The sequence below is a fragment of the Vanellus vanellus genome (genome assembly GCF_965231255.1).
Source record: "Vanellus vanellus genome assembly, chromosome: 15".
Lineage (NCBI taxonomy): Eukaryota > Metazoa > Chordata > Aves > Charadriiformes > Charadriidae > Vanellus > Vanellus vanellus.
Genome location: NC_138920.1, coordinates 12709030 through 12731433, shown reverse-complemented (window position 1 = coordinate 12731433; position 22404 = coordinate 12709030). Strand labels below are relative to the sequence as shown.

Here is a 22404-nt window from a genome sequence, read left to right as displayed (position 1 = left end):
GGCATGGAACGCCTCCATGCCCTTCTGTCCCACGCCCTGGGGGGGGACCAGCTGCAGATGAGAGTGCTTCCTGAGAGGCACCTACCCACACAGCCTGGCAGCTCTGTCTCTGATGGAGGCACATACAAAGGCATTTCTACACTCTTTAAGTGTTACACAGTACCAGATTATGCTCCCGAGCTCACTCCCTTTCAGACAGACGGGGTGATGAGGGAGAAAAATACAACAGCACTTGCTTGTAGTTAAGGAAGAATGTTCAAAAATCACTATCTAAATTGCATCTGCGCACATGCACAATCTAGCACGTTCTGCACCGATGCGGCTGGCTCCCTCCCCCTCCTTGCATCTAGAGGCGATGGGGATCCGCCACACAAAGCCTAGTACAAGCCCATGCGTCTCCGAACAGACTGCCAGGGACTTCCTAGCCATCCTGCATTTTCTGCCCCAACTCTCAGCTGGAAACAGAGCCTCTACAGGCACGTAGCCAGCTCCAGAAGGGACAGTGACACCGTCCTGGCACGTACTGCAGCTTCACATCCACTCTGCGCTCGCTCACTGCAAAGGGAAAGGAGAGGTCTGGCCACTCTGACTCGTTCGCATCAGTACTGCTGGAGGGAGGAACTGAAACCGGGATAACAACACCTAATATCTTTCCAATAGCATAATTGATGCATTTGCATAACTGCTTCCCATTGTTCTCCCACACCACCTGACCTCGAACATGTCCTGTTCTTCCACTCCACTTTTGAATACTGTTAGAGTTCAAGATGGTACTTCACTCTCCATATGCCTTCCCTGCTTCTCGGGTAAGCACATGCCTGTTTTGTTCACACTCATGTCATTGCTGCATAAACAAAGATGTCTGCAAAAAATAGCTACACAGAAAAGCCCAGTTAGTGATGGGAGACATCACTGAGCCTGGAAACATCTGATATGGCCAGAGGGCAGGAGGCTGGGAGGGGAGCGCTCTGCCTCATGCCACCGGTAACCTTTTCTTAAGGCTTCTAATTGTTTTGCTTCTAAGGTTGTCTTCTGTCACTTTGGAATTGTCTGCTGAGGACTGACTGCCCATACCCTCCGGCAAGGCAGAAACCAAACCAGAAATCTGATTCCTTTGTCACCACCGCTACACAGAGAGCTGCCCCCGTCTCCACACTGTGCCAGGGGAAGGGGACAAAGCTCTGAGCATCGCCTGCATTTGCCACGAAAGCAGGGCTGAGCCTGCTTCTGCTCACTGTGATTTTGGAGGTGGCCAGTCCCAGGTGGCTTTGTAGCTCTCTGTCCGTGCAAAGTGCTGTGGAGGCTCTGGAGCAGTAGGCTGGCACTGGAGTTGGGGACTGAGGGGGCACAGGGATGTCCATCTCCCCCCCACCCCCCCCCACCCCAAAGCCACAGCCATAACCCACTCAGAGCTGCAGATCACCCCGCTCCACACTGCTCTACACAACGACAGACCTCCCCTTCCAAGAGCTTATGGCTAACCCCGTGCTAGAGCGGCCAGAAGAAGAAGCTATCCGCTGTGCTCAGCCTCCATCGTTTTGCGCAATGCAATCTTTGCCAACCAAAGTCTGTGCTGACCATCAACAAGCCTCTCCACTTCAGGTAGTCCAGCTTCATAGTCATCCATCCCAAAGGGGAAGCAATTAATCCCTGGGTCCTCCAGGCACTCAGAGACGGGACACATGCTCCCTCCTCCTAAAGCTGGCTGGTGCTCCGTGTCTGGAACCGCAGTCCCCAGCTCTGATTGGGATGCGGACCTTGTAAGCCATTTTTCTCTCTTCGTGCTGGCACTGCCTGTTGGTTTGGATGTTACAAGTGACTGTTTAATTCAGACAGCTTTCTTGGTGCTCATCTTCCTCGTGAATGCATTTCTCAAGCAGTTTGTTTCACTTCTCCCCCTGAATGCAACAAGAAGCACATTTTATGCCATGTGTTTTGTTAATAGGGAGCTTTTCAAACACCGTGTGAATAGCTTTTTGTTGTGTTTGTTTTTTTCCTCCTCTCCCTTTTGTGTTGAAGCAGGTTGTAGTTCTTGCTGTGCTGTTGGAGTCTATAAAATGCCCATGTCCAACACCTGTCTCCGGATTTGGTGAATGCCAAACAAGAATATCTTTGAGAACCTTAAATCCCAAGCAACATCTTCCCAGTGCTGATAAAGCCTGGAATGCACACAATCAGAGCACAGGCTCCCACTGCAGAGAGAAAAACAAAAGCTCCCATACAAACAGCCTCACGTACACAGACAGTCTATCACTGTATTACCTCATACAATGGCTCAACCGAGAAAAATTGCACTACGCCCAGGAAATGTACAGCTAAAGCCAAAAAGCCAACTGGAAACTAAATTCTTGTTGAAAAAGAGCAGTTCCAGCTTTTGTTAGGCAACAAACAAGGACGGAATAAAATACAAAGCATCGGTCCTTTAGAAAGGCATTTCCTGCCTGTACCGCGGTGGGTTTTCGTGTTCCCCCCCGAGGATGCGCGCAGCCCCTCAGCCCCGCTGAACTTCAGCACGACTCCCTGCTTTGCAGCGCCGGTGCCGGAGGGAGGGTGTCCCTCTGAGCAGCCACAAGCAGGGGCTGCTCACCCAGAGAGATGGGGTGCTCTTCAGGCACCCTACGCCCCAACTCTCCTCCCACCCGGGCAAGCAGCTGCTGGGGGCTCTATATCCATATGCAGCTGGGAGAGGGGCAGCGAGCCAGGGATGCCTCCCAAGAACAGAGGTGTTGGACGCCCCTTCAACCCTCATGTCTTCGGAACAGGTCACTTTGAGACCCAGCCCGGCTCAGCTGGAAGGGATTTATTCTCAACACCAAGTGGCCACATCCTCGTGGGACAAGCAGATCACCAGGAGGGTCGGGGAACACCAGGCTGAAATGTGCCTCCAGCGGCCGCTTCAGGCTGGATGGCGCAGCAGGAGCCGCACAGCCCCGTTTGTGCTGGCCTGGGGATGGAAACAAAGAGCCAAGGGCACCTCCTTTCCCATTTGGCTAAAAATACTTCCCAAACCTCATTATTGGCAGCCTGGTGTCAGCAGGACCTGGAAATGCTGACAGAGCTGATTTTTGCTCTGCTGTCTCTGGCAATCCTTGTTCTTTCCTGCCTCAAGGGGAGAGTGCGTCTCATCATGACAGAAGGTTGTGGCTCTCCCCTATTTACAGCGCGGAGCCAACACACAGACCAGAGTCCAGGAGACAGCAGCCACCACAGAAACACAGCCGTGTCTTTGCTCCCACCTCTAGCAGACGAGGATCGGGAAGTTAAAGGGATCCACTGAACTGCATCGACTTGAAAGGGTTCACAGCAACTTCAAGGAGCTGAGGATCAAATAGTAGTCATGCTGTCAGGACCAGTTGCTCTCTAACGTATCAGAGGTGAAGTACAAGTGCTGGCTTCTTGTGACTGTACTTTGGAGTAGCACACTTGAAGCGCAAGGTGACTTACTGCCGTCTCCTGCTGATGGGTGAGTGTCACATCCTGGCAGGGTGCTGCAGGATGCTCGCATTAATGTTTGGGCACCACTTTGAAGCTGTGAACAGCTGTCCATGTGGCAAAGTACTTTATTAAATTACCTGGCTAGCCAGAGGGCAGGAAAGGAGGAGAGAGCCAACAGCACCTTCCTTCTGCATCGGTGCCGCGTCAGTGTGACCAACACAAACCTGCATCTCCACTCGGTACACGTTAAAGCGGCAGGGAAGGCTCAGCTACCCGCACTCCCCAGGCAAGTGCCAAGGGAGCATCACAAAGGGACGAAGCTGCCACTGCTCATGACAGCAGGCACTGCAAGAACAGAGGGGAGCGGAGAGATGGACGGGTAGAGACCAAATGCCACAGGGGAGCACGGGGCGGGCAGGATGAGCTACCTGCCCGGGGATAGCTGGAGGGAAGACACATATTTGAATGCATCAAGCCCGACGAGGAAAAACACATGGCAATCCCCAAGCTGCAGCAGACGCCCGTGAGTCCTGTTGGCTGGGCCCTCGTGCCTGAGCACGAGTCATTGCCTTGTCTAGCACTAAGCTCGCTATAAGAGAGAAAATCGTGTAACCAAGTTTGGGCTCTAACCCTCTTGCTCCTGCTGAGTACTTGAATCTGCTTCTCTCTGCTCCGAGTCCCCATCACCTTCTGCACAGCAGTAGAAAGCCTCCCTCCTCTGCTTTCTTTTGTTCTGTCTGCAAACAATGCAACAAGCTCCACGGGGAAGCAGCACAAAGAACAAGGAAAAATGAGAATAAGAATAGTTCTGTTCCGCAAGGTCCCTTTCCTACAATTACATATCAGAAAATAAAATCTCTTTTCTGTAGCACTGTAGAAACAGTCGAGGGAAAAAGCGCATGCACACATGTACGCACACACACAGATGTGTAGAAAGACTGCACATATCTGAAGAGTGCAAGCTAGCAGCCACGTGCTCAGGGCGGGCCACAAAGAAAGAAATCACACGTGTAGCCTGAACAGAGAGGGGAGCCACATGACAAGGTGAGCAGAGGAACTTTAAGAATCAGTCCAACAGACAGCACCGACTACTGCGAGAGGTGCAATGCTCACACACATAGTTCCCGGCATGCGAAGGCCAATTTCATTCACATTCACCCCAAAGACAACTTTCAGCATCCAGCTTTGTGACACGATACTCTCTGCTAGCTGCCAGGCATCTGTAGATGGCAGCTTTCCATGTGTAAATTCTTTTCTGAGCTTTCTAAACATCTCAATCTTAATTTCCGTGAAGGTCTGGAGATACCCCTCACCCCACCTTGAACCACTGCGTTCCCCACAGCTGCTCAGCACCTCAAGCAGACGTGCAGGGACATCATCGAATGGGATTAGTACTGTAACTGAGCCCTCCCTGGCCACGTCCTCCTCCATCCCACATCCCTGACCCTACCGTGTCCCAGTTTATTGCTGCCTGGGACGGGCTCCCTACAGAGCTCTCAGATGCAAAGCCACCGCTGCTCATTTGAAGCAAGCGGCTGTGTACAAGGTGCCCGCAGCCCTGCCGTCACCTGGCATGAGAACACACATTTCAAGGAAATTTTCCACACATTGAGGATGTTTTCTGAACACCAGCTTTCCATCCCAACTGCTCGTGACTCAGGCCAGTTGGCAGAGCCAGAAAGCTGCTTTGTGCCTCAGGTAATAACAATTTAACAAGGTAACAATCTCTTTAGCCACAAATTAAATGGAAATGGGAAATGTCCTGCGCAGATAAGCTGCTGCCTGGATTATGTCCTCTGCCCAAATATAAACTCCTCTGATCTTTGATCCCTGTGCACACATGCACGCACACACAGCCAAGCTGTGGCTCTGCACCTCCAAAGTCCCACCTCATTTGTCATCCTTCATCACTGCCCTCCTGTCATTTCTGGTCGTTCATCTGGCCTGGGTCAGGCACCGTTGCAGACGCCTCACTGTCAGCAGCGAGGACATGCAAGCATCACCCGGCCACCTCCCGACACTCCCTTGCTGCTCACAAACCCATCGCTTGCCAGTGACGTATCTGTCACCTGCGAGATGGCTTCTCTTGTTTGCCTGTTCCTTGCGCACAGGCTGCCACTCACCTGCCAGCTGCCTGTCCCGTAGGACACACTCACACGCTTGGCCACGCATGCAGCGCTTGTCACCTCCACCTGCACTGTCTCTCCTCCTCTGCCGTCACCTCCCCTCTGCCCCAGCCATGCCTACGAGTCCCCCCCGACCCCAGCCACGTGTGCCCCTCGCAGGTGACCCCACGCCCACCATTGGACGGAAGATGATGGGAGGTTTAGGCGGCTGCTTTACCGGACAGGATGGTTCGCTGTGTCCGGGTCGAGGGCGGTGACCACCCCCACGACAGAGCCAACATGCGCGTCCTCCTGCACCTCCATCAGGTTGGAGGGGGGCCGGAACTCGGGGGGCTCGTCGACGTCCAGCACCGAGACCCGCACAATGGTCTGGTCCCGAAAGGTGCCCAGGTCCACGAACCGTGGGTCCACGAACTTGTTGAGGGCTTCCACCACGACGGTGTGCACTTTTTTCGACTCGTAGTCAAGAGGCTGAGACAACAGGAGAGGGTTAGCCATACCCAGCCCGAGGAGCCCCCCTGCTGCCTCTTCCTTCCCTGGAGACGTCGGGGACAGCACTAAAGCCTTCCACCGGAGTCTGGGTGCTCTTGCACCCGTGCTCTGCCTTCTCACCAGCGGCACCCACAGCAAGGGGGGCAGGAGGAAGAAGCAGCCTCCACCCCACTCCCCCGGGACTCCCAACAGGGTGTCCAGGCTGCAGAGGGCACGGGCAGCCAGCATCCACTTGGAAGACAGCACACTGTGTGCTGCAAGCGAGCGGGTTTCGATCATTAATCACCCTGCTATTATTTCTACAGGGGAGGCGAGCAGAATGCAGTGGCCTTGGTGAACAATCATTCTTTCTTGCCTGCATCAAGTGTTTGCTTGATTGGTTTTGCCACCAAAAGCAGACACGGTCAAAGTGCCGTTGGTCAGGTATGGGAATTAGGTGGGCATATTTCTCCCCTAACAGGTACTATCAATAACAGCCGTAAGCACTCGTCTCCGTAGCCCTGTGCACGGCTTCACCTATGCACGGCTCGCTGCTTCGCTGCCGCCGCGGAGCCGCCCTGCACAGGCTCCAGCAGGCACTGTGCTGCTGCTCCTTCTCAGCCTTCCCTCCCAGACACAGGTCTGCGTTTTGCCATCCAGGCAGAACAGAGCCAGGTCTCTCCCTGCACCTCCAGGCACAAAAATGCAACTGCTACTGCTAGAGCAGCGCTCAGAGGAGCGTTTGTTTCAACCCCAACGCAGCAGCAGGAGTCCCCAAAGGAAAGGGCCCTCCTAGAGATCTGTGCCCTCCCTACCCAACCAGCCTTCCTCCTCTCTCACCTTCTGTACCGAGATGACAGCCTCTTGGGTATTGCTGTCCGTGGTGACTTTGAACATCTCCACCCCTTCCTCATCCTTCACCTGATACGTCATGTCTGTGTTCTCCCCGACGTCAGAGTCCTCTGCCTTCACCCTCCCGATGGCAGTGCCCACAGGGGCAGTTTCAACAATGCTGAACTGATACATCTCTGGAGGAGAAAAAGGTACTACGGTCACTGCTTCTCCCTTTGAACTCCCTCCAGCCAGATACGACCCGTCACATACTGCCCTGGGGGCACCCTGGGATTACCAGGGCTGCCCAAACTCAACCAGTGTCTATAGTCCAGAAAGCTCTACCAGGAGAAACACATACCCCAGCCAAAAACAAGGGCTGAGGGAAGATAACTGGGGAGCATTGATATTTCAAGGTGCCGGGTGACGTAAAGGCTGATTTCTCTGTACGGGCACTGCCCTGCAATCAGTGTTCTCTGATTCTTTGCAGACTTTACCGTTTCTAATTTCTAAGAGGCGCAGCTAAAGAGCTGAGCCTCCTCCAGCTGCAGCACCCTTTTCTGGTCTGCAGCCACGCGCTGCCGCTCTGCAGCTGGTGCGCACTGCAGAGATTGCACAGCCCACTCTTCACTGAAGCATCCCCGTTCGGGGAGGGTCCTAGAGAAGACACAAGCTTGAGCCACAGGCCACAGGAAAACAGAGCTGTCCTGCATCCAGGCTGCCGTCTGCCAGCTGAGCGGCTTCGTGGTGGGGCAGAGCGTGCCAAGCTCTGACGCAGCAGCAGCCAGGAGGGGCCAGGCCAGCAGCCGAGTCCCTGCCCCAGCTCCCAGGGGACAGCAGCGTGACAGACCAGGCTGCCTACTCCCCCGGCGCGGCTCAGAGAGGGATCAGGAAAGGGCCAGCTCTCCTCTCCCCACCGCACAGCCCTGCTCACCCCCAGGAGCAGGGGTCTTGTCCGGCGCGCTGGACAGGCTCAGCCGAGGCAGCTGCCCCTCCATCACACTGCCAGGCAGTTCCGACCCAGGCAAGGAGCCGTACGTGCTGTGGTACCATGGTGCTGCCGCCATGCAAGCGGCGTGAGCAGCGGGGCTGGCTCACCCTGCAGGCACGTGCCAGGCTGTGCTGGGAGCTGAGCTTCTGTCCCACCACCCACGAGGGGCCAGGACCAGGATGAGGGGCAGTGCTCACCCCTCACTGCTGTCAGAACTTACTCTGAGGGAAGCGTGGTGGGTTGTCATTGACATCGGTGACTACGATGGTGACTGTGGTGGATCCAGACAGGCCACCCAGCTGTCCCGCCATGTCCGTTGCGCGGATCACCACCTCATACCGGTCCTGCGTCTCACGGTCCAGGTCAGCCACGGCTGTCCGGATCACACCTGGAAACCAGCAGGAGAGTGTGAGCACAGGCAGGTCACAGAGCACCCGCAGAGTCACCGACGGGGTGAGGCTGGAAGGAGCCACTGGACTTTCCCTCGTCCAAGCCCCAGCTTTAAACAGGATCAGCTAGATCTCCCAGCCTCTCCGCATATGGCAGATGCTCCAATACTGCACCAATCTTCATGGCCCTTCCCCGGACTCACTCCCATATGCCCATCTCTCTTATATTTGGCAGCCCAGAACCAGACACAGCACTTGTGCCATCTCACCAGTGCTGAGTAGAACGGACGGGTCACCTCCCTCGACTGCTGGTGATGCTCTCCCTAACGCAGCCCGAGGTGCCGCTGGCTGCCTTGGCCACAGGAGCACGTCGCTGGCAACCACCAACATCTGCTGGGCCCCGGTGCAAAGGGAGCAAACCCTTTTGCAGCCTTCACAGAGATCTTGTAAGCAAAAGCCAACTGAGGGGAGAAAAGGGCTCTGGAGAGAAGAACAAGCCCAGGGTGCAGTCAGCCAGGTGGAAACATCCTGAAAATCCCCCCAGAGCCCAGGAATGGCCACAGGCTCAACCTGATCCCAGCAAGTCCCTGCGGCAGATTCGCAGGTGCGTTGCATGAAAGGTTCCCCACTGCTGCTTCTACTGCGGGACGCCAGTACCTCTGACGGGGTTAACCTGCAGCTCAGAGGAGGTTTGGTACTTCTCTCCAGGGAGGGCAGGAGCCTGGGTGAAGGACTGGTGGGGGCCAGAGGCACAGGAGCGAGAGGACTCGCCCAGACGCGATGCGGGGGCTGCACTGCGGCCAGCCTCAAGGTTTGCACAGAGAGGCTGTGTAAAAGCCCAGGCTGAGTCACGAAACCCCTTTGGCACAAATCTGCAGCAGCCCACTTATCCTTATCTGCTCAGGCAGGAGCCAGGCTTGCCGCAGCCTTCCGAACAGAACATCCCACAGTGCCAAGCTCCATTGCGCAGGTGCCTCGTGGCCCGAGCACGCCTGGAGGGACCCCGACTTGATTTGGAAAATGGGGGGGGGGGGGGGGCAGTGTATTTCCAAAAGTCTGTCTGCACAAACCCCCTCATTTTCAAGTGTCCTTCTAAGTTAAGGAGACCAGAGATGATCTACATGTCCTGTGTCGGGGCTGAGAATGCTCTAAAGACCGTAAAGCTTAACAAAATGTATGGTATGTTAGTACTTTTTTACAAATTAAGTCTCTGAAAAAAAAAAAAAACAAAAAGCGTTTATAGGTCTTCAGTAGTCATCTGGGCTTGGGGGAAGTGAGGAGAACTAAAATATAAAGGAATGTAAAACAAGAAACAAAGAGCAGTAAAACCCAGAAAACAGTCGTGAATGGCAGAAGTTAAGACTTCTTATGTCACCCAGGAGTGTTTCATTTACATGGAAAGAAAGCAGTGAAGACTTATTTTGAGAATGAAAGAAAGAAAAGACTCTGCCCTGAGGTGGCACCAGGGGCACCAATGAGTGCATGCACAGATACAAGGTCACTAGTGGCACTTTCCCAGTCCCACTAGACCGGCAACACCCCAGAACAGCTAGGAATCAGCTTAAAATCCCCTCCAGCCCAGTTTCTTAACGTTCCCACAGATTTAGACATTGTTTTCTGTTTTTGCAATTGCTCTCTCTTCCAGGCCTTTCTCTTTAACCATTAGCTTTACTTCCTCCTGCTGTGAACTGCAAAACCCATCTTTGCTTTGTTTCACCAGTAATCCTGCCTGGTGGTAGGGGAGGTGCTGGGAGTTGCCTGGCTGTGTGGTGTGGGTCTCCAGCGAGGGGGTCTGACCTGGAGGGAACAAGGAGCTTCTCCCTTGCCGAGCCAACAGCAGGGAATCGTGCAATTGCTCTCAGCGACTTGCAAGACATTTGCTGACATGCAACAAAGCGAGCACCGGCAGAGCATCGCAGCCGTCCAAGCCACCCGGCTCAAGGAGGACACTTCTGGGAAGCCTTCAGCCACAACCTGAGCACAGTGGAGGGGAGAGGTGGGTGCCAGCAGGCGGCCAGGAGACAAGATGTGGCTTCAGGGACATACCCCGAGGCTTCCAGGCATCAGCCCTCCACGGCCAGTGGGTTGTCAGAGTTTCCCTGTTCACGTGTCTGGCGTGAGGTTGTGCACCTCCTGACAAAGGCTGTGGTGGACGGCTCCCACCAAGGAGCCACTGGTGTGGTGGCTCAAAGGCAGTCAGAAATGCCACTGAGCTGTGAGGATGAAATCCCCCTCCACCCCCCCGGCCTCTGCATGACATTACAGGTGCAGCAGGAGCTGGCAACACTTGTTCTGGAGACATTTATCTCTCCTTGCTTTCTGAAACTAGCAATTATCCCAACAATTATCACCGTTAGGATTTATTACAAAGACATAACCACCGTTTCAGATCCTTGCAGCTCCCCAGCTCTCACGGATAGGCACAATTTCACCCAGCTTCCCTTGTCCCTCTGTCATTTTGGTTCTGCAATTACCTGGGGAGTCCAGGTAATTACACTGCCTTCAGCCCTATGAATCGAGAGGAGGCTCTGTCTCACCCACTACCTCTCAAGCACTTCCACCATCTGCTTTTTTGCACATGTGGGGAACTCTCAAACCCTTCTGTCGCTCGGTCACCGATGTCCACGCTCCCGGCCAGCATGCAGGTGAGACGCGGCATGGAGCACTGCAGCATTTCTGCTAGGAAGCATCCCGACCCCTCCACAGGAACACCCTGCGATGGGGCCCAGGGTCTGCACGGGCTCCCTTGTTCATCCTGGGGCTGTTCAGAAGAAGCCATTCGACCAGGAGTCCCACCCCACCTCATCCCAAGGGGCTGTGGGTGCACCGACAAGGAGCCACGAAGCCACCTCCAGGCACGCGTCCCGTCCGGGACCAGGCAGGACTGGCTTCGTACGAGCACCGTCTCCCCAGGACTGGCCTCAGCCCGTGGTGCTTATAGACCTCTCCTGCCACTCCGCTATGAATACAAAACCGTTATTTCTGGGCAAGCACTATCTCATTGAAATTTAAGCAATTCTGTTAATTAACAGGGTCTGAAGCATTTTATAATGAAAATGATTCATGTCAGCACAATAGTGATGAATTGGGATGAGAGGGAAAAAGCTCATGCATTCACCAAAGCTGTAATGACTTAACTGAGCTGCTCATAATGATATAGCTCATAATACGCCACGCAAGATGGGAGGAAAGTGCTCAGGCGCTTCCCAGAACAGCTCCAAGGTCATCCGTCCCACCAGAGAGCGAGTCCAGGCCATTTGGCACGTGCAGGGCAGACAAACGGCCCCAGCCGGCTCCGATTCTTCTAGTGGCACGAGGCAGAAAAAAATCCTTGTCTTTGACAGGGGTGCAGACTGTGGGCAGAAACCACCTCCTGCCAAGATGCATACCGTTTGTCCAGTCCATCCTGGAAAAGTGAGGCTCTGATGCAGATGAACTGTCCCCTGCCCCAGGCCCCCCCAAGAGCCCCAGCAGGATTGTCACTGAGAAAGCTGCTCACCCTAAAGCTGCACGGGCCACACCAGGCTACAACCCCCAGTGTCAGGCTGGTTTTGTTTTTTTAGGCTGAGGAACCACTTACCATTTGCTAGTGGCCTTGACAAATCAGTGTCTCCAAACATCCTCCACACCAATTCCTTCCATATGGCGCTACAAGTGCTGCCATAAACACCCACCAGCACCAAACTTGCATGGTCCCATCTCCTAGAGCCAGAAGACCCTCTGTTCCCAAAACCTGACCCCCAGGGGCTCTGCAAAAGCAGCAGCAAGTGATGGTAGCAGACCTGTTCTCAGGGCTCAGAGACCTCTGCTGCTGTACGTAAAGCATGGAAAACTCACTATTATCTCCCAAAATTCACCTTCTTTCCAGCCAGAAAAACTGCCAAACTTTGTCCTTCCCAAAGAACAACCTCCTGCTCAGACTCATCTCTCTAGCTCTTGTCAGCATCTGTTATAGTTGAATAATACAGACGCACGGTGGCATACCCTCCGGTACAAGGCACATGTGGCTTTCCAGCATGATCCAGATTAATCAGTATAATTACCAGGCAAGGGGACACTTACAGCATCACATAAATACCATCAAATCTGCTCAAACATCAGACACTCTTTGGGTGATAAAACCAAAGCAGGACAAAGCACTCAGCAGGTAACTGCCTTCCAGGAATCCCACCGTTATGGACTTTGCTCTGCTCTTAGATACTTCTAGCTCTGATGTCCACATCCTCAGAGACCCTCTGGACAAGGCACCTTCCAGCTGAGGGAAGTCAGGAGCAACACAAAGTGCAAAGCCAGAAAGTTGTGATGTGGACATATTCTCAGGAATATTCTCAGGACAAGGGACATATTCTCCCTTGTCCAACTACAGCTCAAAACATGTGGTCTTCAAAGGCAGATGAGATTACTCATGACAACGTCCAGTCAGATTTTGAGTATCTCCAAGGATGGAAATGCCACCTTCATGGTGACAAGTTTTCTCTTCCTGCCATTTGTGTCTCTTTACTGTGCATGCCTGAGAAGAGTCTGGATCTGTCTTCTCTATCCCCTCCTGTTTAGCCGGATGAAAGAGATTCACTCCTCCCAGCAGCTTGGCCAGTTAAAGCAAACGTATCCCTGCCTCGGCCCAGGGGTGGCGGGGCATCTGCCAACTAGGCTGCACATTCCTCACCTGCGCCCACACCGGCCTGCAGGGTCATCGAAATACCAATATATCTGCCAAGACACAAGTGCTGCTTGAGGCGTAGATCCTGGAGGAGGTCAGCCCACTGCAGATGTGGTCTTAGCCCCAAGAACCAGCACTTCGGCTGTCCTACATGCACAGCTCCCTTCCTGTCCTTCAGCTCAGGACAATTTGGGAGGCAGAAGCTACAGGCAGTCTGACCAAGGTACTAGGCACAAAGTTCAGGAGGTTCATGGCTCTTCAGCAAATTAGGTACAGAGCTGAGATCCAGAAATGGAAACACCATGGTTGCATCAGCATAACCAAGCTAACGTTAATTGGGAAGGTGCAGAGTCACGCACCTGTTGTGGCTGAGGGATGCTGCAGCCTGCAGATTTCTAATGCGGTGCCTTTCATAGCGGGTGGCCAAGTCCTTTTCAAACCAGCGCACTCCGTGGCTTCTAGGGCAGCACCCCCAGAGACAGAGCTACTGCCATGGCTCAGAGGGGAGCACCTCTCAGGGGCTTCTTCCTGGCTGGAGTCAGCCTTGCCCACGCCAGCGCAGTGCCCCGGAGGAGGGCACCTGCAGTGAGCTCCGACAGATGTGCCGGCACGCTTACCCTTCCCTTTCTCCCTTCTTTTAGCAGCTAAATCCCTCAGCATTTAATATTAATGCCCACTGCATATTAGTAGATGCACCCTAATTTCCTCAAGATGACCAAATATGGAATTTGGTCCCAAACCAACCGAGGTTCCTGTACCGGTCTCTGAAAAGGACTGTTAACATTCCGTCTGCGAATAAGAACAATCACCTTAAATAAGCGTGGCTTCTCTGCAGACTCTTATCACCCATGCTCGGAGTCCCTTGTCCCTGTGCACAGCTCTGGTGAATAAGCTTCTGGGATGGGGCACAGACCTGCATAAACCCCCGCGCACACAAAACCACACGCGTACTGATCTCTGTGTTTCCAGGCGCTGAGGAGCATTTCTAACAAACTGGCAAGAGCAGCAGAGAAACACGTTCTGCCTCCCACCACCGCATCACACAAATCCAACAGTTCATCAGCCCAATTCAGCGTGTTCCCAGCAACAACTCCTCTCCCAGTCTACCCCTGCTAACCCGGGACTAGTGCTGCGGTCGGTCTCCCAACAGGGCGAGGCTGACAGGTAAGGATGACACAAGTAATGACCGGACACAAATAATCATCGACTTCATCCCAGCAGGCCGTTATTTCTTGTCCTGCTCTCCCTGGCACAAGTACCACCTAAGCCCTCACTGGCTACGTCTCCAAATCAGGAGAGTCAGGAGCTGCTGTAAGTAATCATAAATGCCAGACTGCATTTCAATTAGCCTTCCGAGCCCTTCCGCCTTTTCCCTGCATACAGCAGAATGACGGATTTTACGAACAACCTCTTCCTTTCAGCAAAAAGCGAGATTCCCATGCGCTCTCCTGAACTGACAAGCCGGGCTTTTAGGGAAGCAACAAATATCACGGGTCTACGACGTTACCCGCTGCGATTGCTCTGTGGCAGTCAATATCCCTGCAAAGGGATGAACAAGACCGCTGGAGCCAAGGGCACCAGGTTACGCTCCCCTTCCGGCTGTCGAGTATTTTCAGGTTTCCTCCTAAGGCCGTGGGCAGGGATTGCGGCAGCAGCAGGTCTCCGGCCACGCTGGCCAGAGGTAAGAAAGGGCATTGCAAAGAACAGGGGAACAGACACAAGCAGGCGGGCGCAGCTGCCCGCCGAAGAAAAGCTTTGCCCCATAAAGGTGAATAATCTGCGGAGGTACGGAGAGTGCAGGATGATATAAAGCGGCATGAAAATGTGCCCTGCAAATTTAAACGCGCGCTGAATTCTCCTCTCACGTAAACGCACTGGGAGTCACACGCTCTCTGTGCTCACCTCAGCATCTGAAATGTGTAGGTCAGAAGAATCTCAGTGAGGAGGGGCTTCCTGCAGCTACAAGAGGAAGGAGCACTAAACCTCCCAAGCCGTGTGCTGCTGGGCAGAGCCGGGGCTCGCGGCCCCCGCAGCCGCCAGCCTCCCCGCAGCCTGCCGCAGGGCGAGAGGGGCCCTCTGCACTCGGACTGAAGCGCGCTCACCCCGACGGCAGAAGCGGCCGATTCCCCGACAGAAGCAGCCAAGCAGACACGCGTGCCGACCGCCGGGAAAGCACAGCCTCCTGCAGCGGGAACGGGGCGCCCACGAAACAGCGCGCTTTGGCTCACCTGTTAGGAAGAGCAGGCAAAGATCCGCTGCACCCTGTCTGCAAACCGAGGATGAACGAGGAAGGCAGCGCAAAGCCTAAACACGACTATCGCCTGCGGGCTCTGGCAGGGAGCCTGGGGGATATTATCATAGCCGGCGCAGAAAATCATGCCTGCAAAGTTTGTGCACACAAAGTTCCCCGCTCATACACCGAGAAAGCCAGCCCGGACCTTCAACGCGTGCACGGTGAGTTCTGGGACCTGATTTAAGGTACACGACACAAACCAACAGACAGTTTCAGCATCTGAAACTTAGTTCTCAAAGCACGAGAGGTAGTGGGTGGTGTATATGAAAGAAAGAAGAGCTCACATGCATCAGCTGTGCTTTTTCTTCACCGTCATTCAACACTGCCAAAACTGGAATCATTCTCCACAGCTTTGTGGACATCAGCAAATGCCATGCTGCAGCTCCCACTGTTCCAGTGGGGCCACTTCGTTGCTCATCCCTCTCCAAAAAGATGCCCGAGACGCTACAGGAATTCAGGGCTTATTGAGCGTTAGGACTTGGCATAGCACGGCATCCAGACGGTTTGGGTCTGCCTTCGAAACGTCCATCGAATCCAAAATCCCAGCTGAATACTACAGCTAGCAACATCCAAGAACAGGAGACAAACTAGGCAACCTACACATGGTCCCATATCCTGCACTCAGGTGTGCAAACCACACTTGTGCACGGAACATCTCTGCCACGAAGGGCAGTGCGAAAAGAGCTGGCTGTAAAGGCAAGGAAGGAAGAGAGAACCCGCGCTGGAAGGAGTCACGGGCTTAGGTGGCGTGCAGGGGAGCACGTGCATGTATGGACCTGCAAGGAAAGGTGAAGGAGGAGGTCAAAACTAAAAAGGGAAAACAAATTGTTCTTCATTACCATATATTATAAGAAATGTAACATGCCAGGGTTTTATGGTTCTTTTTATGGCCATTAATAACAATGGTGGCTCTGAGAGTTATGCTGCTGCTATGGATAATTAAATCTTAAGCTCGGGGCAGAAGCCGGGCCACCCAGGGCAGTCAGAGCAGCATTCCCATGCGGAGCGCTAAAAACCCATTCAAGTGAAGAGTGGGAGCGGGACGGGGTTTGCTTGGGTGGGTGTGCTGGCTTCCTGGCTAAGTACCAAAGAGACGGGACATCCCCCCTGGGCACCGCCATACCCGCTGCCCCCAGCAGCGCGTGCAGGCGGGCTAGCGCTGACAGCGGGGCACGCAGCTCACGCCAGGCACGGGGCCACAGGACAGACTGCAACCGCATCTTAAGCGGCCAACGGGCAGAGCTGCACACCCCATTCCTGGAGCCCAGGCGAGGCAGCTACGAAAGGCTACTCGCAGCTCAGACATCACCAAAAAAAATCAGCCCCGGCACCTGCCTTAGAGGTCAGATATTCTGGAAACAGACATGCTCAAGAGGGGCCGAGGGCTCTTCTGCAGACTGTCAGCGGTTTTGCTTTTATGAATCACAAGGAAGCAGAACAATAAATCAACCCCCCCACCCCCCCAGCGTACGAAACAACCAGCTTGAGAATTAAGACACAAAAAGTCAAGGAATCAAGAAGCTTGGATTCCCAGAGTGACATTAATTCTCACCGCAGTCCCACAGGGCACATTTTAGTTTATGCCTTAATACAGAGCATTAATGTTGTTGCAGGAAGCAGAGCCTCTGCACGTCCTGGCTTGTGCATTTTGCTCCCAGTGGTCCCTCTTCGCTCTTGCAGCCGGGCTTCCACTCGCACAGAGCCGACTCAGATTAACAGGATCTCACCGGCACCTGAATTGTCAGTGTTTAGCCCACTGTTCATCCACCTTCTTCCCTCTTCGCCCTCCCCCCCGCCCAGTAAAACAAAACAAATCTGGGAGAGAAGAAAGCCCAGGTGCAGGGTCGGGAGCGGGTACAGCCCCAAGCTGCTTCTTGTGCACCCACCGCAGCAGCCTCTCTCCGCACAATGGTGTTTTCCACCGCGTACCCACCGCACACTCTGCTGTCAGGCGTGCTTAGGAGCTACCAAATTTGAGCTTTCCTCCAGTGCAGCCAGGGCTGGTGGCAGTGTCAGGGCGGTGACTGGTTTGCCCATGCGCACCAGACTGGATCTCAGGAGGCGCGTGGTTTCACGCAGATGGAGGCTCAGGCACACACACCTTCCTTACACCCTCCTCACGCCAGAGCCTCCCAACAAATTTCACTCTGACTTACATAAAAACAGCCTTAGCAAATGAGCCTGACAGAGACTGGGCACTTTGGGCCAGGGGTTGATCTCAGCCTGTGTCACCGTGGTCCAGCAATAGGGTGGGGGGGACTTTGCTGCCCAGCTTTCCAACCAGAGCCGCAGCTACCCAGCCTGCTTTGTCCTTTGACAATTTTTCATTACCCTCCGGGTTCTTTACTGCATGCTTTGTGCCTTAAACACCTCTTATTAGCATTTGAGTGTCTTCCCTCCTTAGAAAGCTTGCAAGGCTCCCATTAAGGGTAATGAGAGTCACACTCCTGGGAGGCAAGGAGAATATATACCCCAACAACTCCTGGTTATGGTCTACTCTAACCAGTATGTCAGAGCATCATCTGCTAGTGATTTATTACAGAGGCGTTTTACAACAGGCTCTATTATAAGTTATTAAGGAATGGAGCAGCTTCTACTGTTCTTTCATTAAATATTAATAGAACATTTATAAACCGATCCTTAATTTAAAGTGTTACCTTTAATCAAAGCCCCGGTGATAACAATGCAGCCTTTGGTAAGGCCCCTCCGGTAGTACTTAAACCTTTCACACCGAGATTTTACGTGCCTGCGGGTGCGCTCGTGCTCTGGGCATAGAGGAGCTCTGGGCACTCTGGGCTGGCAGCTGCAGGTCTCGCTCCACAGCGCTGCCTGCTGCGGGCACTGCAGGGCACCTGCGGGGCTGGCGAGCTTCCCCTCCAGCACCCAGTAATGCCCATGGCACGGGTACCCCGGCACCGACAGCCGCAGCACCGGAGGCGCAGACCTGCTGGCACACAGTCATGCACCAAAAAGATGCGGGACGTGTGGCCACGCTCTGGTCTCCTGACGCCCACGCAGACGGTCCCAGCCCCGTTGGGTGCTGCTCACCTGTTTTACTGTCCACAGTAAAGTGCTGCTCGCCCTCCAGCACACTGTAGACTACCCGGGCACTGCTCCCGTATGTGGGGTCATCAGCGTCGGATGCCATCACCTGCATCACAGAGGTGCCTGCAGCAGGGACACAGGAGGAAAACAAAAAGTTAGGGAGGAGGTGAGAAGAGCAACACAAACCGCAGGGCTAGGGGCCGGCAGAACGGGGGAGCAGGGGCCAACACTGACCACTCACACGTGCTGATGGAAGCAAGAGCAGTTGGGTGCAAACGCAGCATTGCCTCCCCGCAAAGGCCTGAGAGCCACGACTCCAGACCCTGCTGCAAACCCCCCTTTTGTCCTGCAGAGTGGCAGGAGGGGCCGGACCGTGGGCCACCTCGGCGCTGCTGTCTAGGCATGACCTGGTCTCCAGGAGATCACCAGTCTGAACAGCTGGGAGCTTTTCTCCCAGAAGAATTTTGCTGGACCATCTGGGAAGGAGCTGGGGATGAGATGTTACCACCACAGCTGCCCCTCTTCTGTCACCTCCGAGCAACAGTCACCTCCTGCCCAGAGAGGGACCTCCCAGCCAGGGCCTAATCCACACACTGCAGCAGCACATCTCTGCAGCAGACGGACCTGCAAAGGGATGACGGCCATGGGAGAGGAAGGGCTTTTTGCTTGCCCGGAGCCAGACACAGCACCACGTCCTCATGCTCTACACGTAGCGGGGCAGGAGGACTATAAATTGGATAAAAGTCCATCAAATGTCTGCAATTAAGTTATTGATTTTCAACGCTGCCTCATTAAACTGGGTGCTTCACTCCAACTGCCCCTGTGATGGCTTTAATTTGACATGATGTTCAATTTGACAAAAGCAGGACCCAGGACATGAGAATGGGCCCGGGAGCAAAGGGGCTGAGATCTACAGAGACAACAGAAAGAAGGAAGGAGGGGAAGCCTAATCCTAGCTACACACACCTCTGAGAAAGGAGATAGTGTGACCATCTACCTTGGTGTAGGAGACCATCTACCTTGAGAAAGGAGATGGTGTGACAGGCTACCCAGCTCCAACTCTAGCACCAGAGTCAGAGCATCCCTGCCCTGGAGGTCAAGCACCGGCACCAGTCATCTCTCTGGTGGGATGGTGCAGGACAGGGAGAAGAGCCCTGATCTGCTCAAGGGAAAGATGAAACCAACTGGGAAATTCCCTGCTGCATGATACTGCCGGGGCCAAGAGCTGACAAGGATGGCAGAGAAGCTGGAAATTTATCATGGACAAGATCCCCCAGCAGCGATTGCAGGGAGAAGGTAGGTTTTGCATCAGAGGTGACTCCAGGGCACAAGACCAGGCCAAACTGAAGGGGCCAGGAAAGAACATTTCACAGCTCACACTGGTGCACCCAGCAGCTCTGCTCTGCCTCAGGCGCCTCTCAGGGCTGCTGCGCCACCAGCTGAGGACCAGAGGTACCACACTCTGGTCCAGAAACCCTTCTGTTCTGCAGTGCATCCATCCATATGCTGCAAAGAATCTCACAGGCCGGTCTTGGCTAGACCCATGTCATGAATAACCCCGAGCCAGGCTTACTACTAGTTGCCAGCACGTGAGTCTAGACTCACTACATTCCCAAACTCCAGAGGTACACACAAAGTCAGAAGCAGCCTCTGTTCCCGTGTCACAGTGGGCAGAAATGGAGCTGGAACCATCCAGATGGAGAACCAGGAGCTCCAGTCCCTGGTGCCTTCCTCTTTCCTTGTCAGGAGACCACAAGCCCACAGCTTGCAGGCAAACTGGGCAGCCAGGGCACTTCTGCACCAGCCCAGCAGGAGACAAGACAGCGGAGATAGCAATGCTGCTGCCACCAGCTGGGATGCACACGTTGTCCCCCTAGTCCAGTTCATGCCAATCTCCTGGAAAGGGTGTTCACTGAAGAAAATGAGCAGTTACCATGGTTGCTTTTCATTCTTCCTGGCCATCTTCTCAGAGCTGCAACTCTGCTGATAACATGAGAATCCCCCTCATCGATCTTCAGCAACAAGCTACCTCGAGTCGACTTATTTATGTTTTGCTGTCTCCAGCGAAGTTATGGTGCATCCCTGCCAGGCACGTCCACATCACACCACCACAACACCAGCTCCCTGCCTTGCAAACAACTGTTTAAGAAATACTATTGCTGCATTTCCTTGAAAGGATCTGTCCTGCCTCCTCCTCCTCCTCCTTCCCCTACCTGCCATCACACAACTTTCACCAGGTATGAGCCAAGGCAGATCACCCCCACTCCAAGAACCACTTGCTCTTGCCTAGGCACCTCAGAGGCAAAGGGTTAGGAGATCCAAAACCCGCATAAGCCCAAGGCACCTCAGAGGCAAAGGGTTAGGAGATCCAAAACCCACACATACACAAGCCCAAGGCACCTCAGAGGCAAACCGTTAGGAAATCCCAAACTCACCCACGTGTAGACAAGCCCAACAGTTATTTGCCTGCACTTGCCCGGTATACAGTATAACCTGCGCCATGACTGCACGCGTGCAGACAGAGCAAGTGCCCCAAGGACTATGCCGCAGCCCTCTACCCCCGCCACCTCAGTGGTGTCACCCCACAGGTGCCAGCCCAGTGTTCATTAAAGAGGGGGGTGAGCCACTAAAAGTCTGCATCAGGCTCTGCATCTCATGCTGCTCCTCCCCAGATGCGTTCACTCAGTCGCACAGCTCACCTGCTAATCCATCCCTACCAGACAAACAGCTGTACCCCTTGTGGTCCGGTATCTACCTGAACACTGCAAAACTGTGTCAGTGCCAGAGTCTGGCGGGAAGGCAGAATCCATTCCCACCCTGAGCCGGGTTTTGTTTCTCCATTTTAAGCCACGCTCTGGACACGCCGGGTGGGTTGCTCCTCAGTTTTCCAGTGCCAGCGCAGAAGGGCTCCTGGGAGCTTCCAAGCGCCGGAGCAACAGGGCTGCAGGGCGGCAGATCCGGGCTGCTGGGTCCCAGGCCTGAGCCCCATGTTTGGGACCAGCGCTTTCCACTCTTAGTGCGAGGGGAAACCCAGCAGCATGAGGAGCGTTGCAGCAAGGCACCTTCCGCTCAGAGGCAGCAGGATCGTGCCGGTGCCAGCAACCCTGAAGGCGATGAAGGCTCTGCCCTTCCCCACCTGCTCTCACATCGTCTCATTGACAGATGAGCAGGCAGGTAGGGAACACGAACCCCACTTTGTGCCTTGACTTTTAATCTGCGAAGATGCAATGCAGCCTGCTCAAGGTCACCTATAGGATATCCAGAATCTAGAGGTCCAACTTTCTAGCATCCTCTCTTAGCCCCTACTTAGCCCTTTTCCACCCTTAACTCCCCCTCTCCTTCAGTCTGAAGAACAAACATTTTGAATTCCAGTTTAACCGGATCCCCTCTTCCTGTGGAGACAAGCCTGGGAACACTGGCTCCCGCCCCTGCTCTGATATTCGTCTCTGCTCTCCAAGCATAGCACTGCCCACAGCAAGTACAGCATGTACGACTTTTATTTAGTTTTCTGGCATGTGCCTTAGCCATAAAAGACACGATAAATATACTCTAAACATCCATCATGTACTGTATAACCCAGCTCCCATAACCAGGAATCCTCAACTAATATCGAGAGGTAATTAGACACGTAAAAGGAGATAAAGACCTCGTTCCTCCCCATGCCACCTCACCCCACAGAACCGGAGGAAACCAACGATTTTACATAAAAATTAATGAGTCAGAGTCCCTCTCCTACTCGCCTGCTGCAGAGGTGTGATCTGGCACAGCAGATCAGACAAACTCGGTTTCCCCCCAGAGGAGCGTGGGGCCGAGACCCTGACCTTCCTGAGCAATCCTCCCCCCCAGCCCGCGCCAGGGCCGCAGGAGGGGACACAGACCCTGGCCACCAGCCGTTCCCCGGTGCCACGGAGCCCTGCCGGGGCTGTCCCCGTTCCATACCCCAAGCCGTCCTGGAGACGTGCCGGGGACACCGGCCAGCCCGTGGGCTCCGCAGAGCAGGGAGACGGATCCCATCCCCGCTGCAGCCAGCTGGGGTCAGCAGCACCCAAAGGTGCCTGAGGATGCTGTCCCAGCATCCATCCCCACCTTCCCCGCAGGACCCAGAGCCTGTGGGGTTTCAGCGACCCGGGGAGGTGCCATCCGCCGGCACACGGAAGGCTAAT

General features: G+C 54.3%; 1 protein-coding gene across 1 annotated transcript in view; it reads right to left on the bottom strand.

Annotated features, from left to right (window-relative positions):
• The window catches only part of CDH22 (cadherin 22), a gene marked incomplete at both ends in the record, with an annotated part of 56677 nt that overhangs the window by 21476 nt on the left and 12797 nt on the right, over nt 1-22404 (bottom strand). The window contains 4 exons of the mRNA XM_082491255.1: nt 5779-6032; nt 6873-7060; nt 8075-8242; nt 18245-18364. Coding sequence (XP_082347381.1) covers nt 5779-6032; nt 6873-7060; nt 8075-8242; nt 18245-18364 — 730 coding nt within the window. The remainder of the gene's footprint in view (nt 1-5778; nt 6033-6872; nt 7061-8074; nt 8243-18244; nt 18365-22404) is intronic.